Raw genomic sequence first — 21,112 nt, 5'->3', positions numbered from 1 at the left:
TATCAAAGTCCGACTGGATTCCCGCAGCGTGATGGATACAAATGAGTTCACAGTACTGAAACTTTTTGTCGTCGGGATTTTGGGTGAGTATGATTGATCTTTCTTTTTCTTTTTTCTTTATTTGTAGATTTCATTACATATAATATAATATTATATAATATTATAACGACTGGAAAATGGATATTGTGTTAAGACAGGTAATGTCACAGCATCACACAAAAGCCCCCTTGTTTGAGCAGATTTTGCCCACTTCCCCAATAGTCAGGTATCTAATAGCCTATAGCAACTCAATAGTATTCTTGTGTATTACTGCTCCAGTGTATTACTGTTCATCGTGCATGCTTCTATCTATCACATTATGTGCCCCTCAGTGCTGCCTCAGTTTGTCAGGTTGCAAAGTGCACATAATAAGGATTGCTGTGAAGGATCAGGAACATCAATCACATCTCATAGCACATGCATTGAACGGGGAATATATACAGTACTGCAACATGCCATCATGCCCCAGTGGACAGACCTGACCTATATCGTGGCCAATGGGGATTTCTGGATCTGGCTCATTAGCTGGTGGTACAAGGAGGAAATCATGTATGAAATAATGTTTCATGTGTGAGCGGTGAAACGTACACACTAGTTGAATTGTTGTCATGATTAAGATGTTTGTGCCGATGCTCCGAACGTGTCCTATTGACGCCAGAGTGATGCTGGGCGTTGATTGAGATGAGTCCAAAGCATGAATTTAGATAATCTGCTGTTGTTATTCTAAGCCATGTTATCTCTTATAACTGTAGCAGTGTAAGCAGAGCAGAGGCAGCACTGGGCACATATGACTCAGTGCTGAAGAGGAGTTCAGGTATTGAGCTGATATGCAGCACAGTGACTCTCTTCAGGAGCTGGTTAACTAAGCTGAGCGCTCTTAGTGAGCAGTTGTTGAGCTGATATTTGGTCTCGGCGCCACCTGGTCTGACGCTGATAGAAATGACCTGGCTTCCTCCCATGTGGACGCACGAGCCGGACGATATAGGATTTCAATTTCGAGGCCTGTGGTTCAGAGAGACTTCAAACTGAGGCTCTTATCTGGAGGAGTGTTGCTGTTTACCCTGGGCCTCTGGAGCGGTAAACCTAAACATGGATCAATAACGAAAGATGCAACACTCTTTAGGAAGGCTTTTTGAAATTTTTCAGAGTTTTATGCATCGTAGATATGTAGAATGTGGTCCATGTCTGGCCAAGTCCTTCAGCCTGGACTCCTCTGGATCTCGACCATGTAACAGCTGTGGCCCTGCAGCACTGTACGGCCAAGCAGAAAAATAGCTTAGATATTGACTTAAAGCATGTATTATGCTCGGCCTCTGAAAATGCTCGGATAATGGGAAACAGAGATTTTTGTGTGATCAAACTGTCTCATCGATGACACATTTCACAGCAGCTGCGGCTGCTATCAAAGCAATGAGAGGCTATATTCCCAATGATGTAAGGACATGCTGCGTCTAGCCAAAAATCATTTCCCATTAAAATCCGCATTGGAAAGAAGACAGGTGGAGGCCAGATGCCATGCGTTCAGGGAGAACCAGATCACCCTGATTACTTTCAGTTTGAGGCAAGTGTGGTTGATGCAGCAGGAACTAGAGTATATGGTCCCCATCTGCACCGCAGGAAAAAAAAGAGCGACTCCATCTGACTGCGAAGCATCTGCTTACCCCAATAAACAGCTATTTATACACTCTCACAGCAAGGTAAAATGCCTCGGGGTTCCGCCGTTCCATCTGAAAAACAGCACTTTTGAGAATTATTTTAGTGAAATGCTATTCATAGTGCTATTGGTATTGCCAGTGTGTTGAGCTCAGTTCAGCGCATGTGGCTGATGTCCATATGCCATGCAGTTTCTTTACACACGGGTGTCGTTATACACGGTGGTGTTTATCACCTGCACGTTCCAGCAATTAAATGCTTTCAAGTTCAGCGATCATGACAAATCATTTGATGAAATTAAAGTAAATGTGAGACGTTGCTTTTAGTCAGATATCGGGAAAAGGGCAGATTGCGTGTCGGTGTGATCAGTGGAAAAGTTTACATTTTGATTTGTTCAGCCTTGAGGATAAATCTGCTATTTGTCTTACTGTCCCCATAAAAAGACCAAGGGGGTTCCCTTCTCTGAATCAAGGGCGTGAGGATAGAGGGTGTCACACAAATTTGAAGAAATATTTTAAACCATATTTTTTAAAACTACACAGTTACAAAAACACCCAGAATTGTGAAAAGTGTCAAAAGTTACATGAACTACAGATGTGCAGTCAGAATTTATGTCAACATGTAGAGTTGAAACTATTGCAAACATGCGGATAAAATGTTTTGCTGATTTACGGGTTTGATATTTCTCTATATAGCTCATCTGCAGTGGAAGCATGTTAAGAGCATTATTAATCTTTCAGTTGCCTGTGAAAGATTCATGAACCAGAAAGGTCTTGATCTTTGTCTCTTCCCTCATCAAAGTCTCATGCTGAAGTCTCTATACTTTATAGATGCGCATATTACCTCAACGCTTACCTGTTATGACTCTTCCATCTGACTGTGGAAGCGCACCACAAACAATGTTGTTAGAAATATATTTATATTCAGTAGCAACTAGTTTGATGATGGATTAAACTTTTTAAGTCATTTTTTAGGCAAACATTCATTGGTGCCAGCTTCTCAACTTCAATGCTACTGCATATATAATTAATCTATAAAGCAGCTATCTTCAATAATGACTCTCCTGGCATCATTTGTATGATAGTCCGAGGAAGAAGCAAGAGCACAAACCAAGCGCTCATTATCTGATCTCATTTGCAGAGGACGTCACTGGTTATGGCTCCTCGAAGGAGCAGCAAGAGGGCAGAGATGGAGGGGGAGGGTCGTTAGTGGTCTCTTTATATCAGAGTATGGGAGATCTGACAGAGAGGTGGTTTTCTGCAACACACCAGCCAGATATTCTATTTCAGAATAGAATAATGAGCGCTAATAAACTGAGCATTGAATGGAAGTCATAACTGGTGATTGAAATGAATGATGACCGACTGAAATTAGCTAATGATGACAGGAGAGGGCCAGAAATAGTTTTATCAATTTTTGGTTGCACCGCCAAACAGTAATTGTCTAGTGAAATTAGTAAATGTGACGACAGCAGACACAATGTAATGACTTGAAACTGTCTGACAAACTGAATGAGGAAAATTCTCACATCTGTCTCGGTTTACCCGACGGTAATCCACTGCACCCCTGTGTGATTGATCCTTTAAAATCCGCTGAGATTAACCTTTACTAATCATCCAAGCAGCCTTTTACATTCAGAAACAGATCCGGACTCATGTTGAGGTGTTAAGAGAGGGCTTTGGTTGCTGAGGAGAGCCGTGTTCTCACCACAGACATAGTCTGCAATAATCTGCAACAGCTGTAAGAAGTTGTCAAATAAAGCTAAAGCTCACATGGTCCTCCTTCGGTACAGTGTTCAGTTTTTTTTAAACAATCCTGTTCTTATGCAAAATGATCTAGAATCTCACAAGTTTGGAAATGAGAAAAAGGAACAAATCTGGGGGTACGAAGTCAGAAAGAGTGTACCAGACCTCTGCTCGCTCCTCGTCCCTGTAATGTAATGATTTTATGGTTCATGTGTTTTGGCAAATTTTCAGACAGTCAGACAGTGCATTCATTCATGTATAGACCTTGTAATGGTTATTACAAGTAAAGGTTATTACAAGGAGAGCGACCAGACAAATTAGCACGAGTCAGATTTTGTTCGTTTTTGATTAATATAGTGACGAGCAAAGAGAGCACAGATACTTCCACAGAAGGGCTCCCCCAGTGATGTTACAGTTCTCTTTGGTATTGGACCCGAACAAAGATGTCAATGAAGGGCTTAGATTCATTAGTGCCCTTTTCACACTCCCGTCTGTCCTCACAGTCTCTGATTTGGTGTTGCAATTTGAATTCATGACTCAATCACAGAGCCTCTGTTTCTGCATGCCAAACTCTGTCTCCCTCCTGGCCTCCTCTGCTGTCTTCTTCTCACCGCCCTTTTGTCTGTCAAACAGGCAGATTAACAGCTTGTTGGCACAGTCCTGCTGCCTCCAAGGCAGAGAGGTCTTTGGCAATGCCGGTCAAACAACTGACGGAAATAAAACCTTTTTTTTTTTTTTTTTGCTCAATTGCTTTTTATGCAATCAATTTTTTCAAGGAAAATGGGGTAAATGGGGTAGTTAGATGTAAAAGGATTTGACCATCGCTTTATGTGAATGCTATATTATCCCATCTGTCCATTTGTATATCCATTACATCCCTGATGAGAATTTGGCCAGAGTCGGAGTGATAATGCATTCCTTCGCTGTGCTCTGGCTTTTATCACACAGATTGTGCCACCGTACTGTAATTTATGGCCAGAACAAGTTGACATATTTACACTCGATCGGCTTTGTGGGGGACTGCATCACTCAGAGGAGTAAAGAGTTTACTGCTGCTGTGTTTTAACAAGTTCGGACAAGAGTGCATCAATTTCATGTGTCATTTTGGTCAAAGGAGGCACAACAGTAAAGTGTCCTGCATTTCACATTGAGCCCGAATTTAAACACCTTATTTATCCGAGAGGAAAAAGCGAACCATTTCGATTGAACCTCTATAGCTTTGTCTTTGTGTCTTTCGTATCAGAAGAATTTGGTGTTTTTCTAAACAAAAAGCCCACATAAAGGGGATAATTAATGCCTGTCACGATGTTATTTCAAACAACAAATGTTTGCTTTTTGCTGGAGTCAAGTGCTCCAGCGCAGCTCATTTTTGTGGTTTGTCAAAAAGGGGGTGAAATAGAGTGGCTTTCGGACATTTTTGGCTTTCATCTTTTGGAATTATGCAGTTGTCTGTAGTGGAATAGACGTGCATGGGGAATGCTAATGAAAGCCTGAATTGCTTTGCCTCTCTAATGCTATTTTTCCGGGTAATTATCTTTGCTAACGAAGAACGATCGGGAATTCATGTGTGCTGATTCTGCCAATTCAGTATGTTATAATCACATCCGTGCTCCTTATCAGGCCTGCCCTGTGCATCTGTGGGAACACAACTGTTTAGGCTCATACGAATACACTTTTTCACAAAAACAAATGCTAAAAGACATTTTTAATTTCCCTATTTCGTTTAGGCGCTCCACCATAGACAAAATGTTCATGAGATGCTGAGTGCAGTGATAGCTTATAGACAGATGGATTCTCTCCGCGGGGGCCTTTTCTGCTGAAGCTTGGCGGTAATTTTCCTCTCCGCATGGTAAATGGACTGCATTTATATAGAGCTGTTATCCCAAAAGCCCTTCACAGAGCCTCGTATTCACCCACAACATGCTGTCAAACCACAAGCGCGCAATCACAAGCTGACCCGCTCCACCACCTGCCTTACACACATACAAACGGTGTAACAGGTTTAAAAAGAAAATTGCATTTGCCTCCGGAAAGTCCCCCATCGCGGATTCTCTCTTCTCCGCCACTGGCATTTTATTCTCCTCCCTCTCTTCCTGCTTTTGTTTGCCAATATTCTTCTGTCTTGGACATGTGTGTCATTGTCCAGTCTCCTCTTCCTCTCTCTCTTTGACCCCCCCCCCCCCCCCCACACACACACACACACACACACACATACACACTTTGACAGGAACGGCCTGGATCCTTTCACTCAGGAAGGGAGTATCCGTCTGGGTTTATCTTGCACTGCATGTAAAGAAGTGACACTCTTTTTCATCCTTGAGAGGCTAGCTTTGGTTTAAAAGGAAATCAGTGGCAACGTGCACTCAAACATAAGAATAAAATATTTTGCCTTTAGTGCAATAGTCACCGTCCAGATTTACTTCTTTTTCTGCTTTTCCCAACAGCTTTCTTGTTCATTCCTCACCTGGCTCATCAGCTGAATGATAATCCCCCATCAGTCCATCACTGTGGCCTTTGCTCACTGAGAATCCAACAGGCTTGTTTTCATGAGCACTGTGTGAGAATAGTTTTCTCATCTCCAATGGGAGGTGATTGCTTTTGCTTTTGAGTAAAATAACTTCCAAACTAAGCCAAGGACATTAAAAGAATCAGGCAGGCAGGCAGCTGGTAGCCATGGCTGACTGAGGAGAAATTAAGATTTAAATGTCCTGTGTTAGCAGCAGTCCTCTCAGTCATTGACAGCTGACATATCCATCTTAGAACTGATGTTCCTAATCTGTAAACTTGCAGTATTTGTTGGATATGAGCTGGCAAATGTGCTGAAATTGTTCTGAAAGCAGAGCTAATCAGACAGCTTGCTTTAACAAAATGTAATGCTGTAAACACATTATTGCTCACTTCCATACACGTACTGATTTCTACTGATGTCACCTATGTGCTAAAAATAAAGCTGCTGTAATTTGGCACCTTTCCAAGTTAGGAGAATATAGAGAAAATCCAGAAAAAAACGTGTATAATATGACAATGGATCATGATTCATATGATATTTTAAAGCTATAATCAATACTTTTATACTAAGAATAGATCAAATAAACATGTATAATGCAATATGGGTTGCGTGTACGAAGCCACAAAGAATTTGTACCCGACTTTGCTGTTACACTCAGCTCTAAGTAGCTTTTTGCGTCTTCTGGCTAATTGCAATAGGAAATATTGGACTTAAAGCTTGTCACCAAGTGTCTGAAAAAATGCAGCTTTGAGCTTTCTGAGACATTCTTGTTGCTCTTTCCAAAAACAATATCTTAGTTACTCAGGAAAATCCCCAATCCACTCTGTAAACTGTTTTATTTGGAACTATTTTCTACTGCATGTGAAAAATAGAGAAACAGTCCCTTTGATGTGTGATATCAGCCAGTTAGGATAGATCTTCTCTATGAAGGAGAGTTCTTTGTGAACGCAGCGACAGAAAAAACGACTGAAAAGAGTTTGTTACCCGCAAGAGGCTTAGATGCTTTTCAACCATGAGAAGGGAATATATTATGCAACATAAAAAAAGAAACATAGCAATTTTTGGATAATAGTAGCAGAAAAGATATTAGCTATTGAACAGTGACACAAAAGTACAAAGATATCGGTGCGCCACGACTTTTATTACTGTGTGTAGGGACCATAAATACAATATGTCTACTCTAATAGCTTAATATTTGTTGAAACACTGACCAATTTGTCAGACTGAGCAAAACTTTGTTTATTTGCTGTTGTCACATTGAATTATTTTCTCTTTTCTAACCTCGTACCAGCGGGGGATCCTCTCACATAAACAATGATTTGTAGTGATGCTCTGTAGCCTAACGTGACCCGGGCAGGTCCGTGTTTCTATCACAGCAACATCTTTTCCTTGTTGTTTTGGCAGATGAGGATGCCACGGTGGCCCCCTCTTCTGCAAGGTCATTTATTTTCCTGTTAGTGAGCTCTACAGATAACAGGGATGACAGTCTATTGCAACACATTCTCACTACCAACTAGTCAAATTCTGAGGCTTTGTTAGCGGTCCTACGCTTCAAACTGTGGCGCTCCAGGTACTTGGTTAGGCTTAGGAAAAAAATATGGAATGGGTTAAAATAAGTATGTTTATTATGCAAAATAAGATGTTGTAACTGGCATTAGTTGAGTAAGCAAGTTACTCTACAAAACTGTGTTCAAATAAGTCGACATTGACTTGGCTGCTGGAGGGTCATAACACTGAGAAGCTGGGGAAGTCAGTCCTGTAGCTTCTGCCTTCAGCTTGTTAAAAAAGGTAAATGGTAAATGGACTTGTATAGCGCCTTTCTAGTCTTCCGACTACTCAAAGCGCTTTTGCACTACATGTCATGCACCCATTCGCAACCATTCACACACCGATGGCACAGCACAGTTAAGTGTCTTGCCCAAGGACACATCGACATGGACTTTCCCCTTAAGCTGCTACACGTCATATTTCATCATTAAATAAATAGGATGTGATTTTGATAATAAGATAAGAGGAGAGAGAACCATCGGTTTGTTTGGAGTAATATCTTCCTTTGAACTGATGGAAAATCCCATCCCTACCTATATATTGGCATCCTTTTAAGCCAAAGGGAAAATAAACTACCTCAAGGAGGAGGAGGAGGCGAGATAAGCAGCAACATCCTTTGTGAGGAAACACTTGTACTATCATGTGTGTGAGGCTAACAATCATCTGATTGTGTTCGTTCGTCATGCTCAGTTACCGTTGTTAAATAACACCTTCATATGATATGGTTTTACGACTAATTTAACGACGAAAAGGATGAGTACAGGTGTTACTTGAAGCATTTTTTCAGATGTAAAATTGTGTGATATCCCTGTGTATGCCCACATCACACTCTCCAGCACCTGCCATTCACTGTGGTTAAAAGGCTTGCTCTTCATCTGAAGGGGAGAGGGAATATTTCTTAAAATGCAAGCTCTCCGCCTCAGTGACCTCAGTCGGATAACCTCAGTCATTGTTTGAAGAGCTGTGAATTCTCCTGGATCTGAGAAAGAATAACACGGCAGAAAGGAGTAACTTCATCCTTGTAAAAGCAGACAACACTCTAATTCTGTATCTAAGGAGTCTCAAGGTGTTTTGTGTGACATATAAGGAAAACATTTAGTTTGTCTCTAAAGCTTCTCAAAGTTGTCTTGTTATTGTGATGTTTTAAAAATCTTTATCTATTAGAATTTCTGCAAACAAATCTGCAAAACAATTTCTCACAAAAGTCTCATTTGACCGCTATTCTAAAAGAAGATATCCATTATATTCCTTTGCTTCCTTCTGGCCTGCTTAGATGTCATCTGCAATGCAAACAAAATAAACATTTCCTTCGGAGGGTTGTGTTCTCAGTTGTTTTTCTGCAGATGGTGGACATGGGGGGGCTGCGCGGCTTGAACAGCTAAGAACTCAGTGATCTTCAAAGTGGAGTGAGAGGTCAGGGTGTTATTCATGAATGCTGAGCATTGTTGGCAGATAAAAACGAGCCTCAAATGTATTCAGAAAAGCAAAGTCTTTGCCTGATTCGTGTCACATTGTCCACAGTTTGTTCATAATACTTCAGTGGTCTTCAGTTCTGAAGTATGTGAACACAGCACTATAACTGCTGCTGTTTTCAGTGACTTAGGAAGACACAGTGGAAGACAGATGGTGCAGCAGGAAGACAAATAGACAAAAGGACACCTGATTTATTTCCCTTTTTTAATTTCTCAGATTAGATTTTAAATACATTATTGCCCCAGGCATAGATACAGAGTGAGACAAAACCTTCTTCATATCCTGTTTGGGATGCATTATTTCATCCTCCCATGTGTTTAAACCAACATGTCCTGATGATGATGATGACAAGGCAGACCTGATATATGGTGGGGGTTGTTGAACAAGTCCTGCCACTTGTGCCTGTGCTGTTTGGACAGTTCTGGCAATTCATCTACTTTCCTTCATCTTCTATTTCTTCTCATCAATATTCATCTTGTCAACCTAACAGGCAGTGGATGACAGGGTGCCAACTGAGCAGATACTCGATTGGCACGCTGTCAAGCGTGTAAAACCTTCAAGCACCTTGATTTAGTTATCTCCTAGTTTAAAATAGCCCTGCTTGGTCTGCATAATTCACAAGTTTATAGCTGTTTCAATGTAGAACTAAGGTCACATTTCAGTTGACTTGACAGTTCTAGTTCTGTGCAAAAAATTGGTTGGTTTAAAGCTCGCCCCTAATGACAAGTATTTACTGATTCTTGCTTATAGGTGCACGCATCCTGTTCAAGTGGATTTGGTATGGAGGCTTGAAGGAAGCCAATAATTACAGCCTGTTAATACATAAATCAATAAATAATAAATGACTTGCTAATTTAAAAACCCCGCACGTGCAGAGTATCTAATGAACATCCTGCAGTATGGGTGATTCCTTCCTTTATAGAATAAATTAAGAAACAAAAGAAGACTTAATTATGCCACTTTTATTATGTTTGTGTCATTTTAATATTCTATCAATAGTTTAGTTATTGGGCCATAAATAGCAATTTGAGGGTACTTTCATATTAAAGCATTCGACAAGGCAAGAGGCATGCACAATTTTATTTGAAGCCATGACAAAAGGTTGTTAAAAAGCTATTAAAATATGACTTTGCCTATGATGTTTGACAAAACGTTTATTCCAATATGCAAGCAGTTTCCCCTTTTCATAATCATAATTGATGTGGTTGTATCATGAAAAGCTGGCCTTGATCCATGACCAGCAGCGTCCACAGTGGCCAGGAAAGGCTTCATTAGCATAACTGTGAATTTAGTGAAGAGGAACCTGATAAGTGTTTTGAAATTAGGGTAGAGCGGCCGGATGAATGAACAAATACGAAAACCATCACCCCACATGTGACTAATGAGAAACTTCAGTTGTCTGTAGTACCCCGTTGTGGTTCTTAATGAGAGCCTTCAATGAATTGAAATTGATTACTTTTTACATATTTACTTTACTTTTTCTTAGGAGTGACAAGAAATACACAGACATCCGTCTCAGCTCAGCTCATGCAATTCAAAAAGGGCTGTTGCACAGAGATACTGCCAGTAGACACTCGTGGTTTTCGGTAAATTGAAAAGACATTGCTACAATCTACAGCTCACAGCCAACTCAGCGTTTGTGATGGTAGTGGCAGCAACGGATAAATTGCATTGCTGCTGTTCTCCTGTGCAGAAGTATATGGAAGAGATGCTGCTGGAAGGCTGTTATTTGTTGGTGGTTGTGCCCCCTGATGAGCTTTGGGCTTTTCTAGACCATGAAAACAGATGCTGTATGTACATTTTTCAAAGCTGCACATTTTTCCAAGAGTATCCTAAAATGTGTGCGACTATGGGACTTAAAGCAATAGATTGATATTTAGAGAAGTACAATTTGCTTTCGTGTGGAGAGTTCAATGTGTTGCCGCTTCCCATCTAACTCTTGGCAAGAGAAAAGCAAATAAGCCTGTTTCCCAAAATGTCGAATTATTCCTCCATATCTGTTGGGTGTGTAGATGAACAATTGGCTTTCACATTCGCTGCAGCAACTTTACAATGTGATAATGTCAGTGTTGTGTTTACAGCTTGAAAAAAACAAACAGTTAATAATACTTAAACAGTTGGTTAAAGTCCCATCTCTGTATCTGCCATCCAAATCCAGAATGCTTTGTTTTGGCAAACTGTCACACGACAGGATGAGAGATGCACCAAGCAGCTATAGTTCATACTCTGGCACTGTAGCCTATAAGTCAACCAAATCTCCCAGATACTCACTGCTGATTCCCGCAGCTCATAAAGCTGATCGAGTGGATTTAGTTTCAAACTTCCCCCTGCTGCTGTTGTGCAGAGCTCATGCTGAAGGGAATCCTGCTGCTAGATTGTTGTATGTTATTTTCAGATTTCAGTCTTTTTATAATCATTCAGCAGTTTCGTATGAAACCGTGTGGTTGAACTTTATGCCTAACAGAAAGCATTGTCCGACGCAGCATAATGTATGTGTTATACCAGCACAGATTTATTTTAATGAGATTGCTGGGAATACTGGGATCAGGTAATATACTCTTAGTTGATTTAACTTTTACATAGTAATTTGCATACAACATGAAGAAGATATAAATGTAGCACGTTAGGTCAGATAATCGAGAGACAAAATAATCCATTAAGAAAACGCAGACACCCAAACCCTGAAAATGAAAGCATTTAGTGGAACTATTGCAGCAGATTTACAGTATTTTGTTTTGTTAATCTAGACGGTGTTTGGTAATCTGGTCATGCACTTTATAAAAAACATCCAAATCAGTAATGTTAGACTAAAAGATATTCGCTTTTTCTGTTTAAATTGGTGAAATCAATGACCATCCATTTACATTCTTGACCTACAACTACACTACTTAAATGAATCTATACTGTAGTGTGAAATGTGTCAGGTTTGTGGGAAAAATAAAATGCAACAGGAGACCTGTGGAAACCAGCGGGCTGAAAGCCAAGTTTTGAAGTCGTAGAACTTTCAAAGAGTGCAATTTTCAGAGTGCTCTGTAATTTGCCATAATATTGAATGTGATGTATTGATTACTAGACACTAAGGACATACTTTCTTGTGATCTTAAGAAATGATTTTCTGTCTGTGCCTTGAAGAGAAGACAGGAAATGGATTTAATGTCTTGAGAGAACAAGGGGCCTCAAAAACAGATGAGCATTTGGGCATTTCACTTTGTGACATCTGACTAGCTCGGGGATTTCAGGCAGTGCCCCTGGCTGTCTCTCGATCCCATCTAATAAACTCGCCTGTCACCTTCTGGGCGCCTTTTGTTCCGAAACAGCTCATCTGAGTCCAAGTCCCTGTCATCCTTGAACTTTTACTTGCTTTTTCCTTTTTTGTTGGAATCCAGCACTGCAGGAATTATGCGATTCTGCATTCTTGCTCTTATAACTTACATCTTTGAATGCAGCAAGTTCAATTCATAAATATATCTTTTTTGAGCTGTCTGAGAGGTTGGGCTTTGCCATACATCACTTTATTTGTTTTGTGCTCTTTATCTTAAAAAAAACCCAAAATAAAACAATATCAGTTGACCGTACTCCGGAACTACACATTTGTATAAAATCTGCTTTTCAATGCACACAAATAGAATGAATAAAATAATCTCATCCCATCACAAACACTGCACCTCAAAACATCCTCAAACAAGGAAGTCTCTATATTTAGCACGCTAACTTGCAAGCAGTCTTTGTCCTGAGGGGCATCTTTCCAACCGATTCTTCGCTTTGTAAGTGTGCCACTTCAAAGGGAGATACACCTTCCTGTGCAGCAGCACGTTTAGCTTTGGTCATCCGTAACACTCTGCTGCGGAAAAAAAAAGTGGGCTGCTGTGAGTTTGAATCCGAGAACAGGGAGGGGAGAGAAAGTGTATTAAAAGTGTGTATGATGGATGCACTTCTGTATTCAGTGGACAATTCCCTTCAACTGTCATTGTTTGTTGTCGCTCCGTCGCTTTCCTTTCTTCTTTACCTCTGCTGGGTGTTCACCAAAACACTGAAAATATGAAAACACAGGAAACTGAAAAGTAAAATAATAATTTTATAATAATAATTTATTTTTGTAGATTTTCTTTTTTGTCTCATTCATTCACGAAAATGGTCGCACAAATAGATGAAAACTAGAAATGATCTGGTTCTTATATGTCCCCAAATAATCTGCTGATGTTTATCAGGTATTAGAGTTTACCACTGTCACTCTCTTATGCAAACTTTAGTTGGCACTAAGTACAGCAGAGGCTCATGGGAAGTTTTGCTGCTAACATGGCTGAAAATGCAGTGGATCTCATGCAACAGGTCAATAAAAGGGCCTAGGGGTTGGGAAACCTTGATGACAGACTTGTGGTGCTGATTGCCTGCAGTAGGAACTTGCTGTCTGCACATCCCCATCTAACAGCCCACTGTGGCTCTTATGTTTTGAGCAGTTAATCCCTGCATTGTTTAAAACTGATTTGTTATCAATGCTGAACGCTACAGAGATTGACAAGTTGATTGCAATCAGTTGATCAACGGTCACAGAGAGAAGCAGAAATCAGAAAATGTAAATGAAGTAATATTGTTTTTCTTATTGAATATATGTAACATGTGGGAACCTTAGTCATGTACTCTATTTGACACATTTTTTCTTTTTTTTCTTTACAGTCAATGCCTGGATGATGAGGGGGTTGTCAGGTAAGCATATCCATCTTATGAAATGAGATCACGCTGTGTCAGTCTCTGGGGAAAACTGAACCGAATTGCTGCAGAAAAATAGCAACAATAGGAAGCAGCAAAGAAAAATAAGATTGCATTAGTGGGACGTTGAAACTGACATTTCCACTGTTCCAAGAGGGTAGTGGGTGGAAATTAAAATTAAAATGGAGAGTATAAAAAACATAAGTCACAGCTTTCTGACAGGACATAATGAGAAAAAGAAAAGAAATCATTTTCAAATCCACAGCTCACAAATAACAGCAAAATACAGGCCAACATCCATCTTTGTCATGTTTCATTTCAGTCACTTTACTGACATGGCCATTTATCAGAGGTAAAACCCACTAAGCAGGATATGTGCACCTCTAAGTGCTCTTCTTCTTTCTGTTCCCGCAGCCACTGACAGGTTCAACATAGAGCCCACTCCCCCCCGGCCGAAGAAACCCTGCAATGAGTCACTTCTGCAGTTGGGGGTGGAGGTCTGTGGAGAGGGCTTCAAGCGGGACATGGGTCACATAGATCCACAGTACTGGTGTAACCTCACACACTTCATCAGGTACTACATTATGTTTATGTATAGTATATAACAGTGTATAACAGTATTAACCGGGGGGAACTAGAGGGTAGGTGCGTGCTATGTTTTTGCCAGGACGCTGTCAGGACGCCGTTATCAGCTGTAACCGTTGTATGAGAGCAGTGCAGAGCTACTGCCATGAGTAAGACGTGTTAATGTTAAAGATCTGATGGACATGAATAGGCTTAGTGGAAGAAAAGTCAGTTTTAACAGTGAGTAAATACAAGTCTAAATTGCATTGGGCCATCTTGCATGATTTTCATCAACTATATGTGTGTTTATAATTGGAATGAAGTGAAATGAATGAAAAGCTATACTGGCAAAAAATTGGGCCGTGAAAGTTCATTGGGCCTTGTATATTAAAAAACAAAAAAGAATAAAGATCCTCATGAAAATATAGGTTGAAATCAAGGTTGGTTTGAATTTAAAAGAAATCTGCAGCAATCTCTTGGCCATCCGGCATGCACTTTGAGACGCTCCCTAACTTCATCTTGTCTTCAGTAGTAGGAGTAGTAGTAGTAGTAGTAGTAGTAGTAGTAGTAGTGGTAGTCTTCTGTGCTGAAGGTGCAGGCTTCACTATTGGATTTTCACAGCTGTGCAACATCTGTCAAGCTTTATGTTTGCACTGCACCACAAATCTGTTGAAAAACTGATGGCAAGTTATGCAGATAACCCTCCCGAATATTGAAGTTAAAACTGTTTACAATTAATTGTCTTTATTGACATTTTGGAGATTTTGCATCATGGAAAGTCATACTGCTTTAGCTGTTAGCACTAACACTCAGCAACCACATGGTTTAATGTCGGTACTGAAAACATAAAGTCTGAATTGAATGAGAGGAAGTGGTGTGAAAGTTGAGGCAAATTGTGCCAATAGATGACAAATCAGTGTATCCGAATAATGCCGTCATATATTTGTTTACATCTCTGCTTCATCCTCCATACCTAGCTGCATTTGTTTGCATCACATGTAGCAAATGCCGTCATTCAGAAATTCACACACACACACACACAGACACAGAATCAGCTCAGTTATAATTGCATTTTGAGGCATTTCTCACTGCCTAACGTGATTTTGTTACATTCCCCAAATGGATCATCAGCAGCTACGCTCCTACTTCTTATTTATGCCGATAAGAAGATTTCAACCCAGCAGCATGGGAATAACTGTACCTGCTTAATTCTTAAAATAGGTTTTGGTGTTCTTTGCCATTAAATGGTTTTGTGATTATCCAAAATTGGCCTGCAGCAAGTCACCCTCTTATCTTTGTCAGTCATCTTTCCTCACGTACTGTTGTCTTCCTGTCTGTTTGCTCTATATTTGTAGTCTCAGTTAAGGGGTTGTCAGTTCTACATGGTGGCACGTTCAACAAAACACTTGATTGATAGAAAGACTGTAATCCATCTCAGCCTCATACAGCTGGTTGGATGTGTGTGGGAGGGAGAACAGCTGGAGGTTTGCTTCCCAAAACCAGAGCTGTTTTTAAAGAGCATCTGAGCCTTGACCACCCATCTGTATCTATCTTTATCCCGCTTTCCACCTCATTCCTTCCGCTCACCTTTGACCTCTCGCATTCAGCCTTTTTTCATTTTAACTGCGGAGCCAGAGGTGGAGGGAGAGAGCCATGGGACTTGAGGTTTCTTGCACACACATACACATGGGAGCTTAAAATCAACGCCAAAATAATCATCTGATTCAAAGAGTTTCAGGACAAATGTAATAAAAGATTCTGGGAAGAGGAACCACGAGCTTCATCCATCAGTCATCTCTCTCTGTTTTTCTTTTAAACTATTATTTCTTTCCTGGAAAATTCATCATACCTTTTTGCAGCAACACATTTGTTTTCTACGAATACAGTTTCACACATTCATACATTCATACACATTCATACACTGATTTATTATTATTAATTAAAATGAAAGGAAGTCCAAAATGTGAGATAAAGGTAAGCTTTTGGATGAAATTAACCACACCAAGAGTAACTGTGTTAACTAAACATGAAGCTCATGAAGCCAGATGGCTGACTATAGCCATTATGGTCACGGTAAACATTTGGGAGGCCAGTTAGCAACTGACTCTTCCATATAGACATTTCAACAGCCATCTATTGGTCTGGCTGTCAGCGGTGGGACCAAGTCTTTGTCGGCACTGAAGTCATGAATGCCTTGTGGAAATGTATATAAGGAATGCTTGGACAGAAACAATAATTGGATAGAAAATAGCAAAACTGTAGGGCGATGAAATGTGAAATTAGATCCAGGCAGTTGACAAAGCAAACCAAATGCCAAAGCTAAGTTAAAGCTGCTACAGTCAATATTCTTCTAATGGATCAAAGTACTACTTGTGTGTCAACCAACTCAGTCATCCGATTCTGCAGTTCCGCCTCAGCTTTATGGAGCGATTAGTTTTATTCAGATGATTGTTTTAGTGGTCTGGCATGAACACGTACTGTTTTGGTTCTCTCATAGTTCTCTCATTTCCAGACACAGCAGGCAGATGTTTTTGGCGAAAAAGCTCATCCACTGTACACTACGTGTCAAAGTACAGGCAGGTCTTTTCTGACATTTGTCAGGTAAATGCATGACAGGATCACAACAGGAGTCCGAGTCATAAAGATCTGCTGGCTGTGCTACGAGACACAACCCTGTGGGATCTGTTGAATTTCACAATGCAAATCATTCAGAACGGGTAAAATAAGCTTTAAGTTGAAAATGACCTGGAGTGATCCTTTATGGAAATATAAATTGAAGATTAGTGAAACTTGAGGCGGTTAAAGTCAGTTTGATTGTGTGTTTTTGAACAAGGGTGCTATTAGTGTTGAATACTGTCTGACTTTCACTTTGAGAAATACAGAAAGTCCCTGCTGGTTTCAAAAGAAACACCATAACACAGGACCAAGTAGAATTGTTGCCTAAATATGACAGAAAGTCCTGAAGGCAAACTTGTCCCATGTGCACTTGGACTCCAGGTTGAACCGATTAGATTTTGGTGGTCAAATGTCACTGTCACCTCACAAAACACGTTTTTGTCCATAACTCAAAAATTCACATGCTAGTTATGACAATTTCACACAGATGTCTTATAGCATAAAAAGCTGACGTGATGACATTTTGGACAGCCATGGGTGTTAACTGCAATATGATTGGTAATTCTAGTTTTTTTTTGGATCCTTTCAAGCGCTGTTTTGGTCTACCTGAAGTGCAGGCTGGGTGGTGTAAAGTCTGAGCTCTGTTCTTGACATTTTCTTCTTATTCTGCTCAAGCCTTAATGCTTACCGACTCAAAACTAAAGGATACGGAGAGAGATTTCAAAGAGTCAGAAGCACCTTTTACCAACTTCTGATCTGTTCAGTGATGTCTGACACATCAAGTGTGATTGACAGATGAAAGAACGTATGAACAAAGACTGTTTCATAGCCAAAATGTAGCGGGAAACACAACATGACTTGCCTTTCCGGGAACACTGCCTGCATTAGTCCACATTTTTTATGAGAGGAATGTTTCATTTGGGTGTATTCGTGCATGATACTTAATTTAGGATACACAGACTTTCTCAGCGGCAGTTTACTTTGGAGCCTGGAGAAAGGTGATAAGAAGGCGGGAAAGAAATAGGCAGAGTGAAGGCACAAGAGCAACAAGAGAGTGGTGAGAGGGGATCGGGCTTGGAAGAGCAAGGGGCCTCATGTTTAAACAAGCAGCGACCCCTGCAAAGCTTCCTCTCGTTGACAAATGAGCCGTGCCTCTCTGCAGTGCCGCTGGCCAAACACTCAGCCGACGTGATTGTTATCGTTGGATATAAGCCGATAAGACACAACCTGTGCGTGTGTGTGTGTCTGTACGAGTATTTACACACTTCAATCATCTACCTCTAATAATAATTGATTTTCTGCCCGGAGCAATTTGCAGCCCAGAGAGTAGCCAGCCTTAATTTTGAGCACAACGGAATAGGGGAACAGTAGTGTTGGCTTATCTGGACCTTTTAATAATATACTGGATATTCACTATTAGGAATTATGGTCAGTCCCTGTGCGGACCAGGTGCTGCTCTAAAGTCATCGGAGCTGTTTCCTACTGCCACTAATGATAACTAATGTACCATTTAGATGAGCAAGCCTCATTTTAAGTGGGTTATGTGGTCCACACTACTGGTAACAAGACTGTTACCAACAACTGTACCAGCCAGCCATCCATGGAAAGAGAGCACGGTTAATGGTTAAAAATCATAAAATGATTCACTGCTCTGCACAACGATGTAAGTAACAAAACATGGGATACATAGTCCAAAAAAAGGCTTTGCCTCATTTGCGAGAAATTCTCTTCCGCACTGTTTAAGTGTTTATTCGTTTAATCTGATTTACCACTAAGCAGAGCCATCAGTCTCAGAAGATAAACAAACAACTGAAAAAACGGTAAATGCCAATGAAGAGAAGCAGCATTGCATCCTTATACTAGTGTGTGTTAGTGTGTCTGTTATGTGAATGCATCAAGGTGAGCTAGATGCATGTATGAAGTGACTGTCAGTAGCATTCACATAGTGTATCAGCCAGTCGAGAGAACCATCTTCACTAAAATGTATATTTAGAGGTACACCATTAAGAAACATGAATGTGCAGCGTTCATCAGCCATTAAACAGAAGTGGTGGGTTATCTTGCTTGTCATTTAGCAGACACTTTTATCCAAAGCGACTTACAATTCAGATTCTATCACACCGTAGGCACAGCTACGGGAGCAATTTAAAAAATATATCATATTAGATACAATAAGCTATCGGTATCTTATGTCGTCAGAAACTGGCATGCACAAATATAATGTGTCTCTGGCAAAATATCATGTGCGTGTGCTGTATATTCTTTTGAAGTCATGTGTTCTCAGTTATATAATGTGTTCAAAACCAAGTTATTCCTTCAGTCAATCAACTGTGAACCTGGTCAAGTTATTTATTACCCTGTTTATTGTGTGTGGACAGTTTGAAAACCAGCTAGCTGTTGTGTAAAAAACATCGAAAGTGTTGTTATTCCCTACAGTCCTGCATGCTGCATTTTGATCACTTCTGCCTGAAAGCTCTGATACTTCCATTTTTTATTAACAACTATTTGTGGAGTGGCGAAATACAGTGCTTTACATTATGTTCTAGATGTGCTGCTGAGAATACCAATGGCTCCAGGATGTCTTGAGAAACAAATCTGGATCTGGCTGATTGAAATTCAGGATGGAGAAAGAAGAAGTTTTAGGGTTGGCTGAATGGATCCATCAAAGCAGAGCTCTGAGCCTGGACAGCACTGAAAGCTTGTTTAAATAGAGCAGAGTAGTGGGCCAGAAAATAAATGGCAGAATATCCCCGGTCACGATGATGGATTAGTTACCGAGCCTTCACTGGTTCGAGGAATACCAGCTAAACAGTAATAGGATTTTAAATTATTGTGTGCCCAAACAGAAGTCGGTTGTGATTTTCTTCTAATCCTTCCCCTCTCTTTCACCCATTTCTCTTCCCAGTGAGTACCACCTCTTCACCCTCTGCACAGAGAAAAAGGCCGAAAACGTCAGCTGCTACTGGCCCAATCCGCTGGTGGAGAGCTACATCATCCTGATACACAAGCACTTTTTCTCCAACTGCCCCATGGATCAGGTGGTATGGGTGGACCCGCCGGACGACAAGCTAACCATCCTCATCCTCATCCCTGTTGTCCTTACATTGGCCATGATCGCCCTGGTGGTCTGGTGCAGCAAGAGGAGTGATATCCTGGCTTAGGAGGAGAGGAAGATGGAAGATTGAAGAAGATGGAGACGGGCTGAGTTCGGACCTCTCCACTAAAACAATTCTGTATAGAGGCGTGCACAAAGGTTTTGGAAGGTTGCTTCAGCTGGTCAAATTACCCCATAAGTGATGCCACAAATCACATAAACTTTCAGGGAAAATGAGGAAGGTAGTGCCTTGGAGTACAAAGTAGTATTATCTTTAATATTTTAAAATACAATATAAAAAACAGAAGAATGATACGTTTTGGAGCAGCACCTGAACAAGAAATAGTAAAGAACCCCCCATAAAACCACAACTTATCGCTTTTTACACTTTGTAAAACAAGATAACATGTTAATTACAGAGCTTTAGAGGTGCTGGTAGGTGGATTTTGTTACATTTGGATGGAGCCATATTAGCTGTTTACCTTGTATCCAGCCTTAAATGAATACTTCACTCACAAAATGACCATTTGTATGCCAATTAATCATCACGTGTTACCTGGGATTCTGGAAGAAAACTCTTCGGAACTGAAGTGTTTTAAATAGTCCGATTTTGGCAACAATGCATGTGTTAGTGAAGTACTGAGCATGCTACTGGATTAACAAAAGTTTATTGCACATGTGTGCGAGTTTGTAAACGGATAATGATATAGTTCTGCTGTTGTTAAACGAGGGCCCCATTTACTCTGTTTTCCTCAAGAATTCAAGGTAACACATGGTGAGTAATTGATATACAAATGGTAATTTTAAGGGTGACGTATTCCTTTAAACTAAGCTAAGCTAACCAGCTGCTTATTTTTAGCGTAGAGACACGAAAGAGTATTGTATGTATTGATCTTCTCATTTATCTATCGACTAAAAAAAGCAAATAAGCCTATTTTCCCAAATGGTCGAACTCTTTCTTAGAGACACAGAGGAGTTTGACTCCGACATCACTCAATGGGTAAATTGACCAGCGTGACAATCGACCAAATCTTTGGGCATTCGTTGAAGCTCATGGATCTGGATCGCTGACCTCGGAGATTTATGTCAGACCTCTGAACCTTTGCTGAAGTCCAAAGTATCCACTAAGCCTCTGAGGCAGTGACTGAAGTCTAAACTGGTGGG

General features: G+C 40.5%; 1 protein-coding gene across 1 annotated transcript in view; it reads left to right on the top strand.

Annotated features, from left to right (window-relative positions):
- LOC142971839 (receptor activity-modifying protein 3) overlaps window positions 1-20,015 on the top strand; it is a 35,025-nt gene extending 15,010 nt beyond the window's left edge. Inside the window, exons 2-4 of the mRNA XM_076112534.1 lie at window positions 13,642-13,671; window positions 14,089-14,248; window positions 19,760-20,015. Of these exons, the coding sequence (XP_075968649.1) occupies window positions 13,642-13,671; window positions 14,089-14,248; window positions 19,760-20,015 (446 nt within the window). The remainder of the gene's footprint in view (window positions 1-13,641; window positions 13,672-14,088; window positions 14,249-19,759) is intronic.
- The last annotated feature ends 1,097 nt before the right edge of the window (window positions 20,016-21,112 follow it).

The sequence above is a fragment of the Anarhichas minor genome, unplaced genomic scaffold, assembly GCF_050575085.1.
Source record: "Anarhichas minor isolate MPS153535 unplaced genomic scaffold, ASM5057508v1 ptg000050l, whole genome shotgun sequence".
NCBI lineage: Eukaryota > Metazoa > Chordata > Actinopteri > Perciformes > Anarhichadidae > Anarhichas > Anarhichas minor.
Note: the sequence above shows the minus strand (reverse complement) of the source record. Positions and strands in the feature narration are given on the sequence as shown.